General features: G+C 31.7%; 2 protein-coding genes across 3 annotated transcripts; one reads left to right on the top strand and one right to left on the bottom strand.

The window, feature by feature from the left end:
- The first annotated feature begins 325 nt into the window (after positions 1–325).
- Positions 326–4,003, top strand: LOC132737665 (EKC/KEOPS complex subunit TPRKB-like). Its single transcript, XM_060724999.1, has 4 exons — positions 326–529; positions 1,709–1,831; positions 2,566–2,739; positions 3,187–4,003. The coding sequence occupies exons 1-4, from the start codon at positions 389–391 to the stop codon at positions 3,277–3,279; spliced, it is 531 nt and encodes a 176-aa protein (XP_060580982.1). The 5' UTR covers positions 326–388; the 3' UTR covers positions 3,280–4,003.
- Positions 4,004–5,977: 1,974 nt separating this feature from the next.
- LOC132737664 (U3 small nucleolar RNA-interacting protein 2-like) lies at positions 5,978–19,747 on the bottom strand. Of its 2 annotated transcripts, none has more exons than XM_060724996.1 (14): positions 19,625–19,747; positions 17,483–17,598; positions 16,731–16,849; positions 16,050–16,117; positions 15,594–15,635; positions 14,615–14,741; positions 10,727–10,851; positions 10,216–10,308; positions 9,374–9,474; positions 8,533–8,670; positions 7,906–7,968; positions 7,284–7,441; positions 6,739–6,821; positions 5,978–6,157 (listed from the first exon to the last, which is right to left on the bottom strand). In XM_060724996.1, the coding sequence occupies exons 1-14, from the start codon at positions 19,661–19,663 to the stop codon at positions 6,008–6,010; spliced, it is 1,422 nt and encodes a 473-aa protein (XP_060580979.1). In that variant the 5' UTR covers positions 19,664–19,747; the 3' UTR covers positions 5,978–6,007. The 2 variants fall into 2 exon arrangements, with proteins under 2 accessions (XP_060580979.1, XP_060580980.1); XM_060724997.1 differs by having other exon boundaries at positions 6,739–6,818; positions 19,625–19,678.
- Positions 19,748–21,645: the final 1,898 nt, after the last annotated feature.

Here is a 21,645-nt window from a genome sequence, read left to right as displayed (position 1 = left end):
GTGTATATAACAATCCCGGTATTATTAAATGCATGTATATCGTTACGGTAAATTGCACTGTCATTCCGCCGTATGGAAATGTCATATATATACTTCAAGGTCTATCTACACGTACAAGATGTAACTCAATTTTGAACACGCAATATACATGTATATCATTAACAAGTAACCTGGAGAAGGTGCCAGCATGCATAAAGACTGCATATTAGCAACTTCAGTTACTAAATTGTAACAGTAATCAGATGTTTTATAAATTTCACTTAAATAACATTCCATTTTTTAAATTGGATTTAGTACATAGGAACCTCCGATGCAACTATTTTGCAAATTTAGTGGCGTTCAATGAAAAAGGGACGTTACTCTTAAAAAATAAAATAAATGTGTTAAAATGAAAGAAACTGTTTGTCATCACTTATATAATGATTGCACGATCACATGTGCATTGTATAAAGACGTTCACAATGCTAAGGAACTAAGGCAAAGTGTAATGAATGGGGATTTTGAGGCAACCCTACTAAAAACATCAATGGTGTGTAGTGACACTAATTTCGGATATACCATATTTTTGGAAATATACTTTGATCTGTTGATGAACACATGTAATAAAGAAATCATCTAAAACTACAACTGGATATTTTAAAATTGATTTGAAATGTTGATTTCTTTCATTTTACTATGAGGTGTTCCACTTTCAGGCACCTCAACTTCATTACAGTAGACAAAAAATGCATGACTGTTGTTTAAATTGATTGATTGACAAAACCTATGTTTAATTTAATATGAAAAAGGCAAAGCCTCAAAGCGAGCTCGATGTACTTTTTACGGGAAATAGTATGAAATAATCGCTCATTTTTATTTCAAATGCAGTAACGAGTGCGTGTGACGTCACACGTACTGTGTTAAATATGGCCCCGCCCCTGTCGTAAAATGAATAACGAGTTTTGAAAACGTTGATAAAACTTTGTTTATTTTATTTCACTCTATAATTTTTCAAGCGAAATAAAGATTATTTAAAGTGAAATAAATGTAAAACTTAAAACGTTTGCGACATTAAAATAGCGATCTTGATTTGTTTGTTTTGCACGTGCTGTTTGGCGCTACATTGTGACGTCACGTAAACAATACTTTAAACGTCTGTACAGCGTTAACGACTGAATAAAAGATATTGGTGTTCGGATTCATTTTCTTAGTTAGACCATTTTCTTTCATTCTAGATAGTTTTCACAATAAATTCGACAAAAAATTGTTTTTATTTTTCAGATTTCAAACAAAATGGCGCCTTCGATTTTCATTTTTTATACACAGCTTCCGTTATTCTGGTTCCCTGTCCAATTATGGTTCCCATAGACGTGCGCTGGTGACCAGTCTACACATCCGTTTTCAGTCAGAATTCCTCAGTTTTTATCGTTATCTTTAAATTAGAAAGGTTGCGATGTGTCCAATTCGGTACTTTGGACGAAAGTTTTCAAAACCATCACTTAGCAGGTACTCGCGTTACCGTAAAGCTCGCTTTGCGAGCAGGCCCTTCGGGCCAGCTCGTCGAGCTCGCTATAAAGCATTTACAGGGTGGTCTGTGTTTGGTGGTTGCCAGGTTTTGTTGGTCTCAACGAGAAATCTTCCTAATTTTTCACCTTTTAATCATTTCTCATCATTATACATTTGATAATGTGATATTTTGACAGGTCACAGCTTTTATTTTTGTTTTCAGATAGCAGATCCATTTCAAGTAATTGTTGCTGCAAACAGGGCAGTGCACCTATATAAAACAGACAAAATGACAACAAAGAATGTTCACTCAGAGATCCTTTTCTGCTTATCAGCAACAAAAAATGTAGGAGCATAAGCTGCATTAAATATGGTTTCAAAGATTTAGTGGTTTTTTTTAATTCATCAATTTTAAAGTTGTTAATGTCAGATGGCGTTAATGTATCTTATACTTGTACCTAGCGCATATGACTGGGACAAGCAAGTACAAAGTAGATAAGCGTAGATATCGGTTGTATGTTGGTGTCCAGTTGATAGTTGACAAATCATTTAAGCATAGTGTAGTGTTTAATAGGAATTTTTTCACCAAGTGTGTTGAAATTAGTCTTTAAATTATACAACATAAATGAGTTTAGAAATTAATAAAACTTGAACATTGTAAACTGTATTCATTTGGTCCAAATGTAAGTAAGACAACTGCTACTGTGATTCAACCAAGATGTCATGATATATTTTCAGCTGCAATTCCTACCTATAGCATCATTTTCTGCACAAGACTTGGTTAAGATTTTATATACAAAATTTATCTCCAGAATTAGTCTTTTGAATTGTATGCCACTGCCAAAGTTCTACAACTTCAACTTAGATTTTGTGCGAGTTATGCCCCATTGTGAACTTAGAAACTTGCTTGTAACTAGGATTTTGCAGGAACTCTTTCAATAACATTGGTGATCTGAATCTCTCTACTCTTAAATAAACAGTGATTTAGGTCACTGACCAAGATCCATTATTCAAGCATTGATATTCCATTGGTTCTATCAATATTGTTCACTTTTAAGTTAACTGAAGTTATATTTTTAGATTTCAGACTCATTTCGCAAGTTTGGCCTAGGTGATGGTGATACATCTGTGTTTGTTGTGGTGTTGAATGATAAAGATGATGCTTCACTGAATCTCATTGACTCAAAAATACAAGGTTCTTGCATTCCACTAGCGGATGTGAAGCAGTTTACCGATGAAAAACTCATTAAAAAGGTAACAACTGTTAAAAAATTAATTTTGAATTATTTATAGATTTACAAAATGTAATATTATCAGAGTTCAAGTAAAAAGATTAGAGGTTTATAAAATATTTCAGTCACTTTTAAATAGCATTAAATGCTATATAAATGAATGAGAATAAACAAAAAATAATATTTCACATTAATTGAATTGACAAAACTAAAAATCTTTTTTTTAATTAAAATGTTAAAAATTGGTTGTAAAATAAGTCATTCTACATTACTGAATATAATACTAATTCTATTGGACATATTCACAGCTTCAAAACCTGCATATATTGGACTGGCCAGTGCCTGGTCCAGTTAAAGATTTGGCAGATATGTACTCGTCCAATAAAATTCAGTATTGTACTCAATCATGAATGATGGCCTCATGAACACATATAATGTATGTTATTTTGGATTTTTCCATTTTTTTCAGTTATACAAAATTACAGACTCTGAGCTCAGTGTTAGTCCTCTAACTGATGCATTAGTCTCAAAAATTGCTAGTAAAGAATTTGTGACAATCTGACGAGAAATTGCCATGTACAAAATGAATACTTTTAGTCTGAACTTGAAGATGAATTAAGAAAAGTGCTAATTGGACAGATATATAGAGAATTACATTGGGTCAACTATGGAATCTGATGCTAAACATAGTTTGATCAGTCAAGTTCCTGAAGTATCATATTTTGAAAGAACATCTGTTGTGTAAATATTCAAAGGGACATTGATAAATGCAATGTGGTTGGATTGTTTTGTTATGGAAATATTTAATGATCTGCAAGATGTTTTAAATAGAATGAAAAAGAGGAGACATAAAACAACTATGCATTTGTGTATGTGATGACCCATTTTTCAGGTGCCACTGCTTCATGAAATGTCACTTGGAATCCTTCATTTTCTTCTTAACCTGATGATTCAGTAATTATACCCAGTGATATTTCATTTATATTTTGAAAGAGTTATCAGTCAGATCTTTGCTTCAGTTTTTATGTAACAATGTTTGAAATTTTGCATGAGTTTCAAAGACCAGAACAAATGCACAATATGAACTTCATCGTGTACATAAGTAATTACATGTTTTACATTGCTTTCGAGTTGTCTTTAAAGTTGCTTGTCTATTTTAGGAGATTACAATTTTACCACATTTTTGTTGTACAATTGTTATAGAAGATAAAAAAAAATATCCTGAATATCATTATACAAAGTGAATTGTTTCACATTGAACATATGTAATAAATCTTATATGACAACTTGTTTCTAAGTATTTTTCTTGGTCTTTATGTTGATTTCTATTATCTAGAGAAATCTATATTTCTTGTGCTATAGTCATGTGCATTGACATTCCATTGTGTTAAGAAAAATGATTCAACAAGTTCTGCCTGAAAATTCTTAATTCTGCAATATTTTTTAAACTAAATTTTTAAGTACATGTGTACCTTATTTCTGCAGCAATGTTTTACTTTTCATCAACTGGTCTATTTCCACTAGTTCTACATCCATAATTTAAAGAATACAATTTTATTTTTCACTTATATTTTTTTACTTCCGACTAGGTACTTTTTATTTAGCAACTATACTTAGCGAGTTTTTAATAAATGCAATGTAAATTAAATGTTTAATATATCAGGAAATGTATATAGATCTAATGGTATCGCTTCATTACACATATATTGAATAGCCCCAGTGCATTTGAAGTGTTTTGTAGAAATATATCACAGTAGTAAACAATGTAACATGCTTAAGTATAGATAAATACAGAAAGGTAAATAACAGCAATACTTTTAGAGTCATATGGCAACTTTCAAATTTCACTGGTAGAAAAGCACCTTCATGTCTTATTTCAGACAAGAAAAGACACACAAAACAGAACCACCAACTTTCCAAAACTGGCCCAATAGCTCTATCACATAAAGCACTCAAGAAATCACTAGAAGGATTTGAGCCCAGTCAATCCACGGCTATGCATAGAGTAAATGATTTAAATATAGGTACTATGTCCATAGAGGCCTTAGACATTCAAGTTTAAAATACAAGAGGGCCATGATGGCCCGGAGGTAGTCCACCTGTATATAGGCCTCCCCCCCCCCTTTTAACCCAAGGGCTTTTATTTGAACAAACTTGGTAGTCACCAATAAGATGTTTCATGCTAAACATCTAAGCTCTAGCTCATTGGGTTTTTTAGATTTTTTAAGTTTTTACTATACACATATAGTTAAAAACAATGACACCCCTGGGGCGGGGCCAGTTTTGACCCCAGGGCCTTTATTTGAACAAACTTTGTAGACACTCACTAGAAGATGTTTCATGCTTAACATCTAAACTCTATTTGGGTATTTTCAAAGAAGATTTTTTAAGTTTTTGCTATACACATATAAGGAAAATCTATGACCCCAGGGCTTTTATTTGAACAAACTTTGTAGACACTCACTAGAAGATGTTTCATGCTTAATATCTAAACTCTAGCTATTTGGGTTTTTTCAAAGAAGATTTTTTAAGTTTTTGCTATACACATAAAAATTATAAAGAAAATCAATGACCCCGGGGCGGGGCCAATTTTGACCCCAGGGCTTTTATTTGAACAAACTTGGTAGACACCCATTAGAACATGTTTCATGCTAAAAATCTAAGCTCTAGCTCTGAGTTCTTTAAAAGAAGATTTTTAAGTTTTTACTATGTATATAGGGTCAAAATCAATGACCCCCTGGGGCGGGGCCAATTTTGACCCCAGTGCTTTTATTTGAACAAACTTGGTAGACACTCATTAGAAGATGTTTCATGCTAAATATCTTAGCTCTAGATCTTTGGGTTCTTTATAAGAAGATTTTCAAAGTTTTTACTATATGCATATAGGGAAAATCAATGACCCCCTGGGGCCGGGCCAATTTTGACCCAAGGGCTTTTATTTGAACAAACTTGATAGACACTTACTAGAAGATGTTTCATGCCAATTATCTAAGCTCTAGCTCTTAGGGTTTTTTAAAAGAAGATATTTAAAGTTTTTTCTTTCGGTTGCCATGGCAACCAGAGTTCTGCATGGAATTAAATTCTTTGAACAATTTTTAAAGGTGACCACCAAAGGAACATTCCTGTGAAGTTTGGATGAAATTGGCCAAGTGGTTTATAAGGAGATGTCATTTAAAGTAAAAGTTTACGGACAGAGACGACGCCGGACACAAAAGCTCACCCTGTCACTTTGTGACAGGTGAGCTAAAAACTAACAAGACTACCATTTACAATACATAATTTTATTTCAATCATTTGACAGCAGTAGCAAGTGGTATCACATGAATAGAATTCTTTGCTTTCTTATTAGACCACCATCTCCCTAGCCTGTGTTCTTGTCCAACACCTGCAATAAGGTACCGTCCATCAGTGGAAAACTGTAAACTGTTTACAAACCCAACCTGTAAGTATAAAATAAAAGCAGTCTTGATAATTAAATAAAGAGTCAATGGCAATTCTTAACCCTCATCTTGCAGACTTTGTGTTAATGGACCAGTCCTGCTTTGAATTTGGAACAGTCCATTGTAAAACTGGATTGGACCAATCAATGTGCAGCCTTAACATGCCAAGAGCAAATCATTAATTGTTGCTACAGATGAAAGGGTACAACATGCAACTTTAAACCAGCTGGAACAGAAAGTAATTATTACTAGAAGCATCTGCCCCCAGTAAAGAGCCAGAACTGATATTGGACAGTTATAAATATGAAAGCTGGTCAAGTCCATTTAAGAAATTCAGGATCAACAGTTAAATATTACACAGTTTCTGATATGGCCAATACTCCACTCTGAATTTAATTTCTATTGATTGTACTTGCCATCAACTACTATGAATATCACAAGCTTATCTCAATATCCAATTAATCTCAAAAATAAAGTTCTCCCAGTAAAATATTTAAAGTGGATCTAATAGTATAAATTTTATCACCATTCCAATTTACTTTCAGTAAAAGTTAAACTAAATAATTACTTAAATAACTTACAATAGGTATAGCACAGATAGGCTCCAGTTTTTTGTAATCAGCTGAACATTTCCATAACCTCACACTGCCATCTTTGGATCCTGCTTTATACATGTACAATGTCAATTTTATTTCAATATTGTATACAGAATATATACACAATGTGTGAAACACCTCACAATATCTGGAGCTTAATCAAACTTAATCAAATCTCATAAAACAAATATCAGATTGCTATTGTTTACTGCCATGTGTGTTTCCTTGAATCTCAGCTAACATGAAACATTATATTTGGGGGATTTCAAGATAAAGTAATACCAAAATAGAGTAAGATATATGAGAGACCTATAAATTCTGTTAAATAATTTTAACCAAATGTTTTAATTTAAAATTACATTTACCGATGTTTTTTCACCTTTTCATAGATAGCACACTAAAACTTTCTCCACCTCCAAATATATAAAATTATTTTATTCAGAATTTAGCTTTTTAGCCAGTTTACTTAATATCTTAATACTGAAGCAAAACACACAGTGTGAAACTTTAAAAAGAGAAAAAAGTATTACCTGAAGCAACAACATCTGAATTGTGAAGTGCTGCCACTGATGTAATCCAGTTCTCCTCTTGACCTTCAACCTTTGACTCATCTGTCGCCTGGCAACCATGGGCATTCTTCAGTGTAAACAATGGCTTCTTTTTCATGGCTCCCCACAGGGACAAAGAACTGTTACGTAAACCATCAAAACTATTGCTAACAACTTTCGTATTTGACAGAAAATAAAACAGCAGTAAGTGCCAGTATTGTACACAAACTTGTGCCAGGAGTCATACCTATGAATTATTGGCCCAGTTAATTCTAATTTACTTTCTTTAAATTAAGTTCTGATGAAAACTTTCAAACATATTCAAGAAATTTTGTATTACTTTGTTTTCAATCCCTCCAAAGAGCAGAATAGTATGTATGTATCACAGGAAATTAATTTCCTTCTTTCTAAGCATTTTCTTTCAATATATTTACTTTTTGATCTTCTGTAATATCTGTTTTGTGTCCAATACCTGTTTGTTTCAATCACTTAATAGTCTCTGTCAGGAATAAGGTTACTGATAATTATCCACCAATTGAGGTATGTTGCACAACAGTATTATTTTATTAAGTATATAAAATAGGAAAAGTAAATGTCAACATACTTATCATCAGCCCCTGAGATGAAATTTGCTTCATTTATCAAAGCAACACAATCCACTGAACACCTGAAACAAACAAAACTTACATTTTTGAACAGTTGTGGATTCCCTTCAAGAAGGGTTTCAAGTGCCCCTTCATTAAACTTTATGGACATTTAAGCTTCAGACATTCAAGTGCCTCTTTTTTACATTTTTTTTTCAGCCATTCATGTGCCCCATCCAAATACTAGCTTAATAGTTTCACTTTAACCGGAAGTAGTGAGAGTTAAGTAATTTGAAGTCAGTAAATTTAACCACCAAGTTACAGAGCTCTCTAACAATATACATTATCAGATCTTTATTATACTGTCAATTTTCTCATTAAATAATCATGACATTAATATATACAATATAGTATATACAAGCCTGCTGTCAAATTATGAAGTATTAAATATCTAATTTTCTCCAATAAAGGATGTTTGCTGTGTTATAAATTTGTTACAAAGATTCTTGACAGGCTATATAGCCTTATTTAAACCAAAAGCCCCTATGCAAACGGCCATTTATATAAAGCCAAAATTAAACTGTAAAAAATAAATATAATTTGATCCCAAACAAGTACACACATTATAAAACATAGGTAATACATACATAGAATGAGCATTGAAGACAAGTTGTGATTCTTCTATAATCTTCCATATTCTGATACTACTGTCGCGACCACCCGACGTTACTGCCCGTTCTCGTGATAAACTATATATTGCAGTGATTTTGTCCTGATGCCCAAACCTAAATTCAAATGTTATATATGTACATACAGTCAAACCTGTACTCTCTTCTTCTTTTTAAAATATTTTAACAATATAATATTCAAAGATAATAAAATTTTTTAAGTTCAACCTGCTTGAGCTAAGGATTAACCCGGGGGGATAGGCAGTTGACAGGCTCTTTGATTTTAGCTCAAATTATTAATATATTAAGTGAATCCCATAAACACTGGATATACTATTCTAAATTGAAAGCTGGGACCATTCAATCAATACACAAGTTTAGCAAGTTAAGGGATGACCTGTCAACAAAGACAACTTTTTCACCATTTATTGAAAACAAATACTGGAGGAAAATTTTTAGAAATGCTCAAAGCATTGTAATTAGTTTAGGACTTAAATGTTTTAAAATAGGTATTATTTTATTTAAGAAATACATGTTACTATATATCTGTTTCTTGCCTTTATAGTGAATCATGCCAATCAGAGTGTAAAAGGTGGGTTTACAGGTCAAAGTCAAAATAACTAGATTTTATAATAGAAACCTCAACTGGCAATAACATAATTGTTATTGGAGGACCATGGGGCAAACACTGAGCTTTACTAGCCCGCAATAAAGTTTAAGTATAATGGGAAATTTTACATTTTTCCAGACTCTCATAATGTCAATATTGCATATAATCTATCTATTTAGTTCTAACAAAATAAAGGATGGTATCACTTACAATGTTTCAACATAAGCTCTCTCATCCACATTCCAGATTTTAACAGACCTGTCATGAGAACAACTGTACAACTGATGGGTTTCTTTTCTGAAAGTAAGGCCCTGTAATAGAAGACAGTACAGAAAGTTAACTATTTTAAATTCTTGAACAATCATATAGTATATATTCCAAGTAAAAATACAATTTTATCATAAAACACATATTTTCATAGGGATATAACAAGTGTTCTTCTAATGTTAAAATTGCATTTATCATGGACTAGTTGATATTGAACAAATATTGGCCTGGTCAATAAGGTTTGACAGACCTAATCTTCAGTACACATAATCTTTTTCATGCATTGTGAAATTAACTTGAAAGGCAGCATGCCTGCTATTTTTCTATGAAAATTTCGGAAGCTTTTTTTTTAAGTAAACATATTCATGATATTGTCATGCAAAACAATTAAATGTAAAATGGAATTAAATTGAATCACAAAAAATAAAATGTCAAAATATGAAAAAATTACCACTTGTTCATAGTAAAAGGGGGAAAAATACATTGTACATATCATTATGTAATAAATTTTGCCAAATTTTGCAAATAACATACAAGAGAGAAATCTTATACGGATAATGAACATTTTTCCATTTCTAAAACTCTTTTGAATATTTGTTGCCTTTGATTTTAACACTTGGTTAGCTTATCTCAAGGTGCGTGCATTAATGGGTTACACTCAATGTTTCTCCAATCACCACTGAAAGGATATTTGGAATTTTATCCAATAAGGTATAGCATAAATTGCCTTCCCTTGAAGACTCCATTTTGACAATAAGTATGAACAAAACATCAATATCACTTACAGATATAGCATCCCTGTGTCCTTTAAATGTATGTAACAATGTCATGGGGCCAGCATCCCATATGTGTATCAATTTGTTAGCATCCCCTGAAGCCTGTTTGAACATACAGAAAACATTTTATCAAAGCGAAAAAACTTCAAAAGGCTCACTGCTTCGCCATTGTTGTTGTTTTATTTTATTATTTTTTATGGTTTTTTTATTATTCTTATGTCAGAAATATTTTTTCCAATGACTAACAAACTTTACTTTTTTAATCAATTTAATAAATCAGGGTAATATAGACCACATATACAAGCAATACAAATAAAATGCCTACTGAAAACCTTTGACAACTAGAAATCAGTCCATAGGATGTCCCAACATATATGGACAGCTTGACATTAGGACAGACAGACAAAAGGGCAATGTACATGAGGACATAAAAATTGGCCATTTTTTGTCAATGTATATAAAATTCAGGTCCCAATCCTCCTTATATTAACCAAGGTATAAACTAAACTAGGAAATTTACCAGATATTTTCCATCAGATGATAATGCCATGGCCAGCACATGTCCTGTATGTCCCACATGTTTCTTCTCTGTACCTTTACGTCCCCCGTGAATTACATGTACCTTTCTCTTCTCTTTCAATGACCCTGTATATATAACAGTTCAGAAATAACATAGTTGTTATGTAAAAGTTTTTGCCACAAGTATACCTTTTACTGTTGGCTACTCAACTTTTGTATTTTAATACTAAAATCCCTTAAACTTTAAATGGACTGTTCCAAATTTTAAGCAGGGCAAGCTCATTTTATAAATTCAGTATGTTTAAGGACACAGAAAATATAAGATGTGACTTTGTATTTTTTCTTATAATAAATCATGAAGAATTGAGGAATTTATTAATTTTGTCGCCTACTTGTTTATACAAAATATAGTAACATGCAAATGTTTACAGCAGCAGTATGAAATATACAGCAAGACTGTATACCATTAAATCATTTTTTTAATCATGTTTTTTGTAAATGTATTGGCAATAGATGCCTTACATTAAGGTACATGTAACGCTTAATTAAATGTTGTTGTTGTTGTTGTTTAGAGAGGTTGATTATAGAAACCCTTTAACAGTCTCCAAAACTCCTGGTTTGTTCTTTTCCAAAACGAATGACAATCAAAATTTACAATAAACAGTCCCATGGCGTCACAATCATGATTGCATGCATGTCATTTTCAAAATTCAGTAAATATACATGAAACAAATAAATATAAGATTAACAACAGTTTATTTTATGCTTTTCAGTGGATTACTGATTTATCCGTGAAAATTATATTTGATAATTTCACAGTGAAAATTATCAAAATATAATTTCACACTTTTCAATGACGAAACTACTTTTTTTAGATTTTTCCCATGTGGTACCTCAATTTTATTTTTGCTAACAATTCTGACAATGTCAGGCTGTTTAAAGAAAACGCAAAGCTGAAATTGATAATCAACTTAAATGTCAAAAGTAATAAAAAGAAGAAAACTTACTTCTATCACGGATTTATATTACAAGGATCGGACACTTTCGTTTAGCTTAAAGTCCCGTCGCGCGCATGCGCGGAATCGGATAAAGGTTAACAGAATGAGATGGCGGAACGTGCGGAGTACGAAATATGACAGATTTTCACCGGAGTATGTGGTGTTATTGCAGCTTTGTGAAAAATTATACACATATGAATGTATTGATACAGTATTATTTTGTGTCGCTAAAGTATTAATATATGAAAATATGCCGATAGAACGCTGCAACGCTTAGTTAAAAAGTACCTAATTTTAAAAATATTCGCCTATTGTTTAGGCATACTCTTTACACTTTGCCGCCCTTTTACTTCAAGCACGATTTATTACCGCGATTCAGAATAAGATAATTATTTTTTACATGGTTTAATGGTGGCATTGGAAAAAAAATGTTTCTTGATTGCTAAAAAACTTTTAAAGAAATTCATGTTTGAAATGTGTCTTTATTTCTGTGAATTATTTCCAAATGATTTGTACATTTTTTATTTGATGACCTGTATATTAGTATAAATATAGTAAATATTCTACTAATTATTAGTGTATTAAATATATTTTCAGATCATTCTAGACAAACATTCATATATAGATGAATTCATTAGATTGGCAAGGAAGAAACTTTTATTGGCATAGAGAACAGCTGTATTATAATATTATTTTTTATTTTGAAACATAATTTTTTCATAGATATCCTAAACAATTCACATCAAATGATTTATTTATCACATGTTTATTTTCATTATTTTTCAGAGAAAGGACTATACAAATTTAGTTGTATATTTTCAATTTCATTTATAAATGATTATCGTATATCCCAGATAAATGTTAATAAAGAAAATAGATTTACATTGTATTTATATATATCCTCTTCAGGATCATTTTCTTACCATATATGCCATGGACTGTAGTTAAAGACCGCGCATATACAAAATATACATTCAAATTATATTTGTTTTTAAAGATTGAGTGTTGCAATTATCACATGTAACCTTGTAATGAAAGTTTGGAAATAAAGTTTTTTAATTATCACTTACCCCCCTTCAAACATAATTAAACTTGAAAGAAATTTAAGCGATGTGTAAAAAATAATCAACAGTTACTTTTATTTCGCAAAATACTGACTCATACTGTAAAGATTTTTATTGTTTTTCTAGCGTTACATTAAAAAGTATAATAAATATCTTTCTACAGGCATTCAAATAAAAAGAATTAAAAGGCCGGAATCGAGACAGCCACACGAGAGAACTTTACTGTTACGATGATTGTCTACTTCACTGCACCGACATTTGAAAACAGATTTACAAAAAATAATAATGATATAAATGATGAATGAAATTTAGATATTCTATGAATATGGCAATATTGACAATCTCGGCAATATTTTGTACTAAAAAATGAATAAATTTTCTTCACGTGTAAAGGCCGCAATACATTACCCGTAAAACAATTGTGCGTTAATAAATTTGACTAGATCTACATAACCCAATAAATCTTAAATATTGTATCTTTGATCATTTTTTTGTTTTGAAACTGAAAGTATTATGGTACCGAAATAATAAATTTCAAATACCTGCTTTTTATATAAAAAATGTAAATTTACCGCGGATTTCGTCAAGTTAATTTTTTAACCATCGTTGCGGACAGATAAACTGTACCTTTAAAAAATAAATTAGATATTTGAATTAACCAAGTATTTTTCTTCAAAATAAACTTTAAATTTCCAAAATCGGATAATAAATGAAAAAGCTATATGGTATTTTGTAAAGTAGGTATCCGTTGCGAACGGGCATTTACGCTTCGCGCCGGTAAATTATCGATCGATGTACCTTTATCGGGTGCACGACAAGATATTTAAGCATTTATATAGGGTTAACTGGGAGTGTCCGATCCCTGTAATATAAATCCGTGCTTCTATTCATTCAAATTCCAATCACCAAATTTCATGATTCATCTCTAAATTTTTTGTTCCATTTTTACAGTCTGACAAATACATTCCTTCCACATGCAAACTGCTCTTGGTGACATTTCGGCACATTAAAGTATCCTACGAGCAATAACTGCCGTATGCTTTATGAAAAATTGAAAAGCAATGACAGCTATCACCTCGTAGAACAATTAAACCACCCAGCGTTCCGAGCAAGTTCCAAGTTTTCCATTTTCATAGCTGCTTTTTTTCATGTTTTCACATCTGTCAACACTTATTGTTTGTCTGTTTCAATCCTCAAATATGTTTTCTTTCTTTTTAAAAGGTGTATGACTAACAAATCCAAATGATATCCCTCTGAATCAAACACAATTATTTTCCTCCCGTGAAATACACAACTTTAAAAAATGGCTGCCGCTTACATTTAACAAAGCCAGGTCTAATATAAATACGCAGTAAGTAACAGAAATATGGATGGATGGTTGGAATTTTTCTCCTACAAGAATTGTTTGTTTTTATTATTAAAACAAGCGATAATTCATATTTTTTAAACAAAATAAATAATATTACTGTCATTTAACGTTGATTGTCGGACTTATTTTACAGCTCAAGACTTCTTGTTTTTAATGAGAAATTCCGACTAAATGGGGCTCTCAATGGGGAAAACAGATTTTAATATTTACGTTAATATTATGGAAATTTCGTTTTAACTTGTTTTTTAGCATAAAATAAAAAGAAAATTTGTTTGTTTGTTGTGTAAGATTTAATTTTATTTCATCTCGTGAACTTTAAAAACAGTATTCTCACTCGTGGCTACGCCACTCGTGAGAATACTGTTTTTAAAGCCCACTCGATGAAATAAAATTTCATCTTACACACAAACAAACAAATATCCTCTATATACAGTCTAGAGGCGTATTATTATAATTACATTTGATAATTGAACAATCTTTTGATCCACTGTAAACAAATTGAGAATCAGGGGAGATAACTACACATGTTACAGACAGCTGGTGACCTCGAAACAATATCAAATCTTCTTGTGAAGGGGGTACAATCTGAAAATATCAAATAGAAGAATATAACTGAGCTATTTATAAATACTAATATTAACATAGTTTTTCTTACAATATGTGTAACCATGCACCAATTTAAGTCAAAAGAACATAAATATCATTATTATGTACTTTGCAGAAAGTATTCTTGTATTACACTTATAAAATATTACGAATCAGCATTCAAAATATTGTATTATTGATCAAGCCTCTGTCAACTTTATTGTAAGACCTAGAAAACAAAAGATCTAGACTATTGAAGCTATATTTTCATAAATGGTTTAGCCAGTGTTTCTTCTCACTTAATTAGGAACAGGCCTTAGCCACTTGATTTTGGAAAATATATAAGGTGAAAAATCACTGTTATTCTACATTTTAGTCAAAAGTGAGTCCTGGTTAAATAAATGAGCCACGTCACAACAAAACCAACATAATGCGTTTGCGACCAGCATGGATCCAGACCAGCCTGCGCAGTCTGATCAGGATCCATGCTGTTCACTTACCAACCCTATTACAATTAGCAAAGCTGATAGCGAACAGCATGGATCCTGATCAGACTGCGCGGATGGGAAAGCTGGTCTAGATCCATGTTGGTCACAAATGCATTATGTTGGTTTTGTCGTGACACTGCTCAAATGATGAATTATTACCTGATGTATGTAATTTCAAGTGAATACTTACAGAGGTAAATGAAAAAATATTCTGCATGTTGCAATATCTTCAGCCCAATATATTTGTTGTACATATTTGATATTGATTTCTTTTTCTGCATCGTTATATGTTCATAGTAACATATTTGATAACTCAAAATTATTTAATCATAAAATGAAATGTATTACAAAATTGAAAACTTACATTTTCAGCCAACTTTTTTTGTAATTTTCCAGCCTGTTCTAGCTGAAAGTATATAAAATTGTACTTTATTAATAACATCCATTACCATCGCTATGGTTCTTAAATTTTTCACTTTTTCATTATCTTTTACTAAAATTATTTAACCCCTAACAAAATATCTTAAATGGACTTGTCCATTCTTCCATCTTGCAATCTGAACATAACCATAAATCATTTTATAGGGAAAATTTCAAAATATTTACGGTTATAAGGTCAAATTCAATGACATAGTGGAACAAAGTTTTTATAAATAACCGCTACATAAGGAACCAACAGGTACAAATTTGCAAAGCCTATCAAACTGAATACATCTATAGACACCATTTACATACTGTATAAAGTTATATAATAAAGTCTGCAAAGAAAATCAAGAGCATAAGTTGAGATAAAAGGTTTTACATCATAAAGCAAACATACCAGATCTTGTTTAAGCCTATGTGATACAGCATCTCTGTTTACCTCATCATCTATATTATTGTCCCTCTCTGAAACATAGAACATTACCTTGCTGCACGAGTATAGCAACATTTTATATAAGGAACACAACAGAAATTGAAATTTTCGAAAATTGATAAATTTCTGTACACAGTACAGGTTTGAATGCTGAAATTTATCACTAATAAAACAAGCAAAGCACACAAGTAAAACATATAAAATGAAATAGACAAATGTTCTTAAGTGACTTATAAATAAGAAACATCAGTATATGATCATAGAAAAACATCAAACAGATAATTCCACAATCTACTGCTTTGTCAGTCTATGAATGGACAGCCTAACAGTGAGCCAGATGTACAAGTTCAAATCTATATGCCTCCCCTCCCACAAAGTGGGGCATTGAAATAAACTGTTTTGACAGACCATTTCTTTTTATTCCTAGTTTAATTTTTACCATGTTAAGTTTGTGTAACGGACTTAACCTTTCTTTGATGCTGGAACTAATAATTGATAAATAAACTTCAACATAAAAATACCAGAACTGTGCAATTAAACTTTGCATGTAGTCTGGTAAAATTACATGTACAATCTTGCATGGCCAGTAAGCAAGTCATACATATATCACAATATAAAGAATTAAATTTAGTGTAATGTTTATACCTTCAGCCTCTATGTGTCTCAGGTACTGTTTAGCAAGTCTCAATTTTTTCTCTTGGGCTGTCTCATTATCAGATTCTGAGGAGGAATATCCCTGGTTATGTGACTTTGTCACATGATCTCTAAAATTGACCAATCATTACTTAATATTTACAAATTGTGTAAACACTAAACAACTTTGTCATCTACACAGATTATTAAAATGTCTTGATAAATTTGTTTTACTTTTGTACATTCTGGCATTCATATCCTTATATATTGTCTGTATTTCACAGCTGTCTATAGATTCTATTATAACATTATTAGTCAGAAAGTTTAGAAAAATTCTTAAATAGACTGGTAGCCACAGCTTGAAGAATTATAACATTATTAGTCTGAAAGTTTAGAAAAATTCTTAAATAGACTGGTAGGCACAGCTTGAAGAATTTCAGTCACTCAAGCCAGTCAAATTTTCCAAATCACCTAACCACCTTATTTTCTTGGAATGAAATTACAAAATTTCAAATGGAACAACTCATTTACCTGTTCAATGGAATAAATTACAGAACAACTGTATTCATCATTTTTAACCTAATTAAAGGATAGTCACATGTGAGTGCTATTCTTTTAGAATTAGTAAATCTTATTGTTTACACAGTCCTGTAGGCATGGGAGAATATTACAATAAGACTACATAAAATCCACTCAATTGTTACAACTTTTCAAAAATGAACATTCATTTATTATTCCATAAATACTTTCTAATGATTACTTACTCTTCTTCAGAGTCACTCTCAATTTCTTCATTTAGTCCATGAAACTTCTTCCGGTGTGGTGCGCCTTTCTTGGGTGCCTCAGCTGGTCTTTTTTTCCCTCCTTGTTTCTTCTTAGTCTATATTTTAAAAAAAAACTTATTATGAAATTAGAACGGCAACATAGCAAAGCCTTCTCCAATAGGTATAAGATTTCATCAAGAATATGGACTTCTTGTTAATTTTCATTAATGGTCATTAACTCTACTTCTGCATAGACAAATATATAAACGGGTACGCTGAAGACCTTAAGCTAGATATTAACAATCTTAATTAAAAAATTCACAATCTGTAAAGAAACAACGTTTCTTTTTCAGAATTTTTATGGTACTGGACCCATTCACAATTCAGGGAAAAAATCGTTGTAAGAAATCATGATATTTATGGACTGTCCATAAATTTATAGATAGTCTACAAATTTAAAGATTTTTCAATTTATAAATATAAAGCTTAAGGTCTTCAGCGTACCCGTTTATATACTATGACATGACGTGAACGCTGAAGATAACCCCGTAGGGAAAGTCCACCAATAATTGTGCCAGGAATCTGACACGCTCGTATTCATTCATCGAACATGCCATGAAGTAAAGTGAAGCATACCTTGATAAACTATATATAATCTGTTGATAAGCCAAGGATGGACAAATAAAAATCTTATTACGAACATAAACTACCTAAGAGTTTCCGACAGGTAAAATTTTCGGCACTTGGCCGCCATATTGCCAAAATGTTTGACCACGTGATTACGAGATTGACCTTTACGAACCCATGTGCTTCCAATATTTTTATAAATTACTTTTTTTAAGATATTGAAAAAGGTGATTTACTGACTTTTGTACTCAATAAAATCATATTTAAGAATTAAAAAAATAATGAATATAAATAAAAACATTATCTTGAATAAAAATATTGAAATCATGTCAACAAAGATGTTCTAAATATAGTACACGACTCTAGTCTAATCTGTTACCGCAAATGACGTCATACAAGGTCTCGCTGGACACCTAAATGTCATGGCCGACTGTAGTCGGCATAATTAAAGTTTTACAGTTAAATATGCAATTTTAATGACAGTATTAATATTTTGATAATTTAATTGGTATAGAACAATATTGAAATAATTGTTTTATCGTAAAATGCACAAGAATTGATTTGTTCAAGTGTATTTGCAAGTGAAAAATAAGGTTAAATCAATTTATGTTATTCTGGTTAGGTTTCATAACCGGTCTATTCAAAAACTCTAATGCCGCATTAGATGAAAAACAAAAATGTTAAATAGTGGCTTATATTATAAAGTTTTGGAAGCCAGAACTAATTGACCTTTTCGAAAACCTAGCTAAACACCGTTTTCCGGTACGTTACCGTTTTAGCTCTGGGGAATTACATCAAATGAAGTACATAACACAGTTACGTGATATTTCGATTTTTCTATCATTATTTAACCGTTTAAGTTAAAAAAATTGATGTTTTTGAAAATTATCAATATTCCTTTAATATCTATTCCAAATTATTCAAAAAAATTATTGTTTATAATGAAAATCAATATAATTTAAACAGACGTAGTGGAATCTTCCATAATAAATAAGGTTATTTTCTGCGTTAACTTGTGTATTTACTTTATTTTTTGTATGGAATTATTCATACAATGATATCTAATTATTTTCTTATAAAGAAATAATTTCTTTATTTCAATTTGATTTTAAAAAAGGCCGAAAACATCGAGTTCGCTATTACACTCCATTGGGTGAATTCCCCAGAGCTATGTACAGAAAGTACCGGAAAACGGCGTTTAGCTAGGTTTTCGAATTCGTGAATAAATATACCGATATTCAATGTAGAATTTGCTGTTTATTTGGTTGTTTATATTTATAAAGGTAATGGGGTGAGTTTCATGTTTGTATGATTTTGAAATTTTTGTTAAAAGTGAAAATTAAAAGTCATCAAGTTAATAAGAAAAATAAACGTCTAAAAAATTCAACATTCTAAGTTCATCCGAAAATAGGGTTACTTCCTAAATTGATAAAACGATGAATGTAATCAGAGATCTCTGGCAGTCTGTGAAATAAAAGTAACTAAATTTAACACTGAATTGAAATAAAACCAAACCTGGGATTGTTTTCCCTTATTTTTGATAAAAAACGACATTTCTCAGGAAAATGTGTTTTCTTTTTCACCGGAAGTGAGAAACACGTGCTTGACTAAAACCGTCAAAGTGATAAATCGTTGTCGTCTACCTTTTAGATTTGATGAAAGTCTGAACCAATAACTTGTGTGAAAATTTTGAGATCATTCCCTCATCCCATCTTTTCAAAATAATATTTTTATGATGTAAACTGACCCGTTACATACATACAACCTAATAGTCTAAGAATTAAACAAAAATCAATATTCAACTAAATTCTGAGTATATTCCTTTAATCTTTTCTATGCAGATTTCCACACTCAAGTGCTCCACTTGATCTTTGTAAGAATTTCAATTTCAAATTTTATGTTTATAGGCTTTTCAGTGGAGTTCTTTTAAATACTCACATCTTTCCATTAAAATCACGTAAATCATCTGTAGTGTTGTTAGTATTTAGAGATTAGCTCCGCCTACTTGATTAAATATGCACACTCTGAGAACTCTCTCTCTGAGCCCTCTTTGATAGATAGTTTAGATTACACATGCAATGTAGCAACATCTCTGTGAATACTCTTGTAAATAAATCTTAGAATTGAATGTTTATATTGAGTTTTCAATACAGTACAATGGCGACGAGGATGGGATTGTCTAATGTCAGGTCATCGCGTAGTGCTTTGCGACGCAGTCGAGTTGAGGTGCAGCCTTGAATGATTTGTGACTTAATTTCTTTGTCTGTTTCCGAAAATTCACAGTTTATACTTAAGTGTCTTAAACGTGTGTGAAGACTATCAATGTTTTCATTAGATTCCTGTTTTGCCTGTCTAAATTTATATATCTCAAATTCTGTGTTTTTCTTGGGGGCAAAGTACTCTGTTAGCTTTATCTTTGCTGATTCGTAGTCATCCCCTGTATTCTGCAGTACGTCGAAGATGTCATTTGCGCCTGTTGTCATATGACTTCAGGATCGTGCACAAACCTGGAGAGTCAAACATGTCAGATTATCTAAGCAGACATCCAGACACAGGACAAGGCAGCAAATCAAGCATAGCTGAAGAATATGTAAGTTTTCTTGCATATCATGATGTACCTGTTGCAATGAATATGAATGAAATTATTCAGGCAACTTCTACGGACAATGACCTCCAAATGGCCATTAAATCCATAAAGACGGGTTGTTGGAGCAACACCAATAAAAAATAAAGTATTTGATACGTTCTCTCGCTGTAAGAATGAATTATCGGTAGTAAATCTCCAGGGAGGTGAAATCTTACTGCATGAATCAAGAATTGTTATTCCTAGGCAGTTGCAAGATTAAGCGATATCATTAGCTCATGAAGGTCATCAGGGAATTGTTAAAACCAAACAACTTTTAAGAGAGAAAGTGTACTTCCCAGGCATGGATCAACAAGTTGAAAATATGTGCAAAAGCTGCATTCCGTGCTTAGCAGCAACAAATTCAAAACAGCATGAACCTTTAAACATGAGTGATATGCCAAAATACCCATTTCAAATGATTAGTTTGGATTTTTGTGGCCCATTTCCAGATGGAAAATATCTGCTTGTACTAATTGACGAATATTCACGTTTTCCTTTCGTAGAAGTCTTAAATTCCATAACAGGAAATACAGTGATCCCTGTGCTGGACAAAATATTCTCAGAAACCGGAATTCCTGAAATTCTCAAGTCAGACAACGGCAGTCCTATGAACTCTCACCTATTTAAAAGTTTTGCAAAACACATATGGGCTTCAAACATAGGAAAATAACCCCATCATGGCCACAAGCAAATGCTGAATGTGAGCGATTCATGAAAACCATAGGCAAGTCAATACGAGCTTCTCATGTGCACCATACAAACTGGAAACAAGACATGTATGCATTTTTAAGGAATTATAGATCTACACCACGTGGGACAACGGCCGAAACTCCTGCACAATTGTTCTACGGAAGGCCTAATAACATCAAAATTCCCATGGTTCAAAAACAAAAGAAATCTAAAAATGACA

This window comes from Ruditapes philippinarum, unplaced genomic scaffold (genome assembly GCF_026571515.1).
Source record: "Ruditapes philippinarum isolate M1 unplaced genomic scaffold, ASM2657151v2 ctg6097_1_1_1_1, whole genome shotgun sequence".
NCBI lineage: Eukaryota > Metazoa > Mollusca > Bivalvia > Venerida > Veneridae > Ruditapes > Ruditapes philippinarum.
This window is presented reverse-complemented; position numbering and strand designations above follow the sequence as displayed.

Excerpts from the sequence above, each read along its gene's own strand:
- LOC132737665 (XM_060724999.1), top strand. The coding sequence starts at position 389 with ATGAAAGAAACTGTTTGTCATCACTTATATAATGATTGCACGATCACA. Across the intron at positions 530-1,708 it reads CCCTACTAAAAACATCAATG|ATAGCAGATCCATTTCAAGT; the intron begins GTGTGTAGTGAC and ends TTTTGTTTTCAG. Across the intron at positions 2,740-3,186 it reads ATGAAAAACTCATTAAAAAG|TTATACAAAATTACAGACTC; the intron begins GTAACAACTGTT and ends CATTTTTTTCAG.
- LOC132737664 (XM_060724996.1), bottom strand. The coding sequence starts at position 19,663 with ATGTCGTTTTTTATCAAAAATAAGGGAAAACAATCCCAG. Across the intron at positions 17,599-19,624 it reads ATAAGGGAAAACAATCCCAG|ACTAAGAAGAAACAAGGAGG; the intron begins GTTTGGTTTTAT and ends TTTAAAATATAG. Across the intron at positions 6,158-6,738 it reads CTATCTGTGCTATACCTATT|GTTGGGTTTGTAAACAGTTT; the intron begins GTAAGTTATTTA and ends TTATACTTACAG.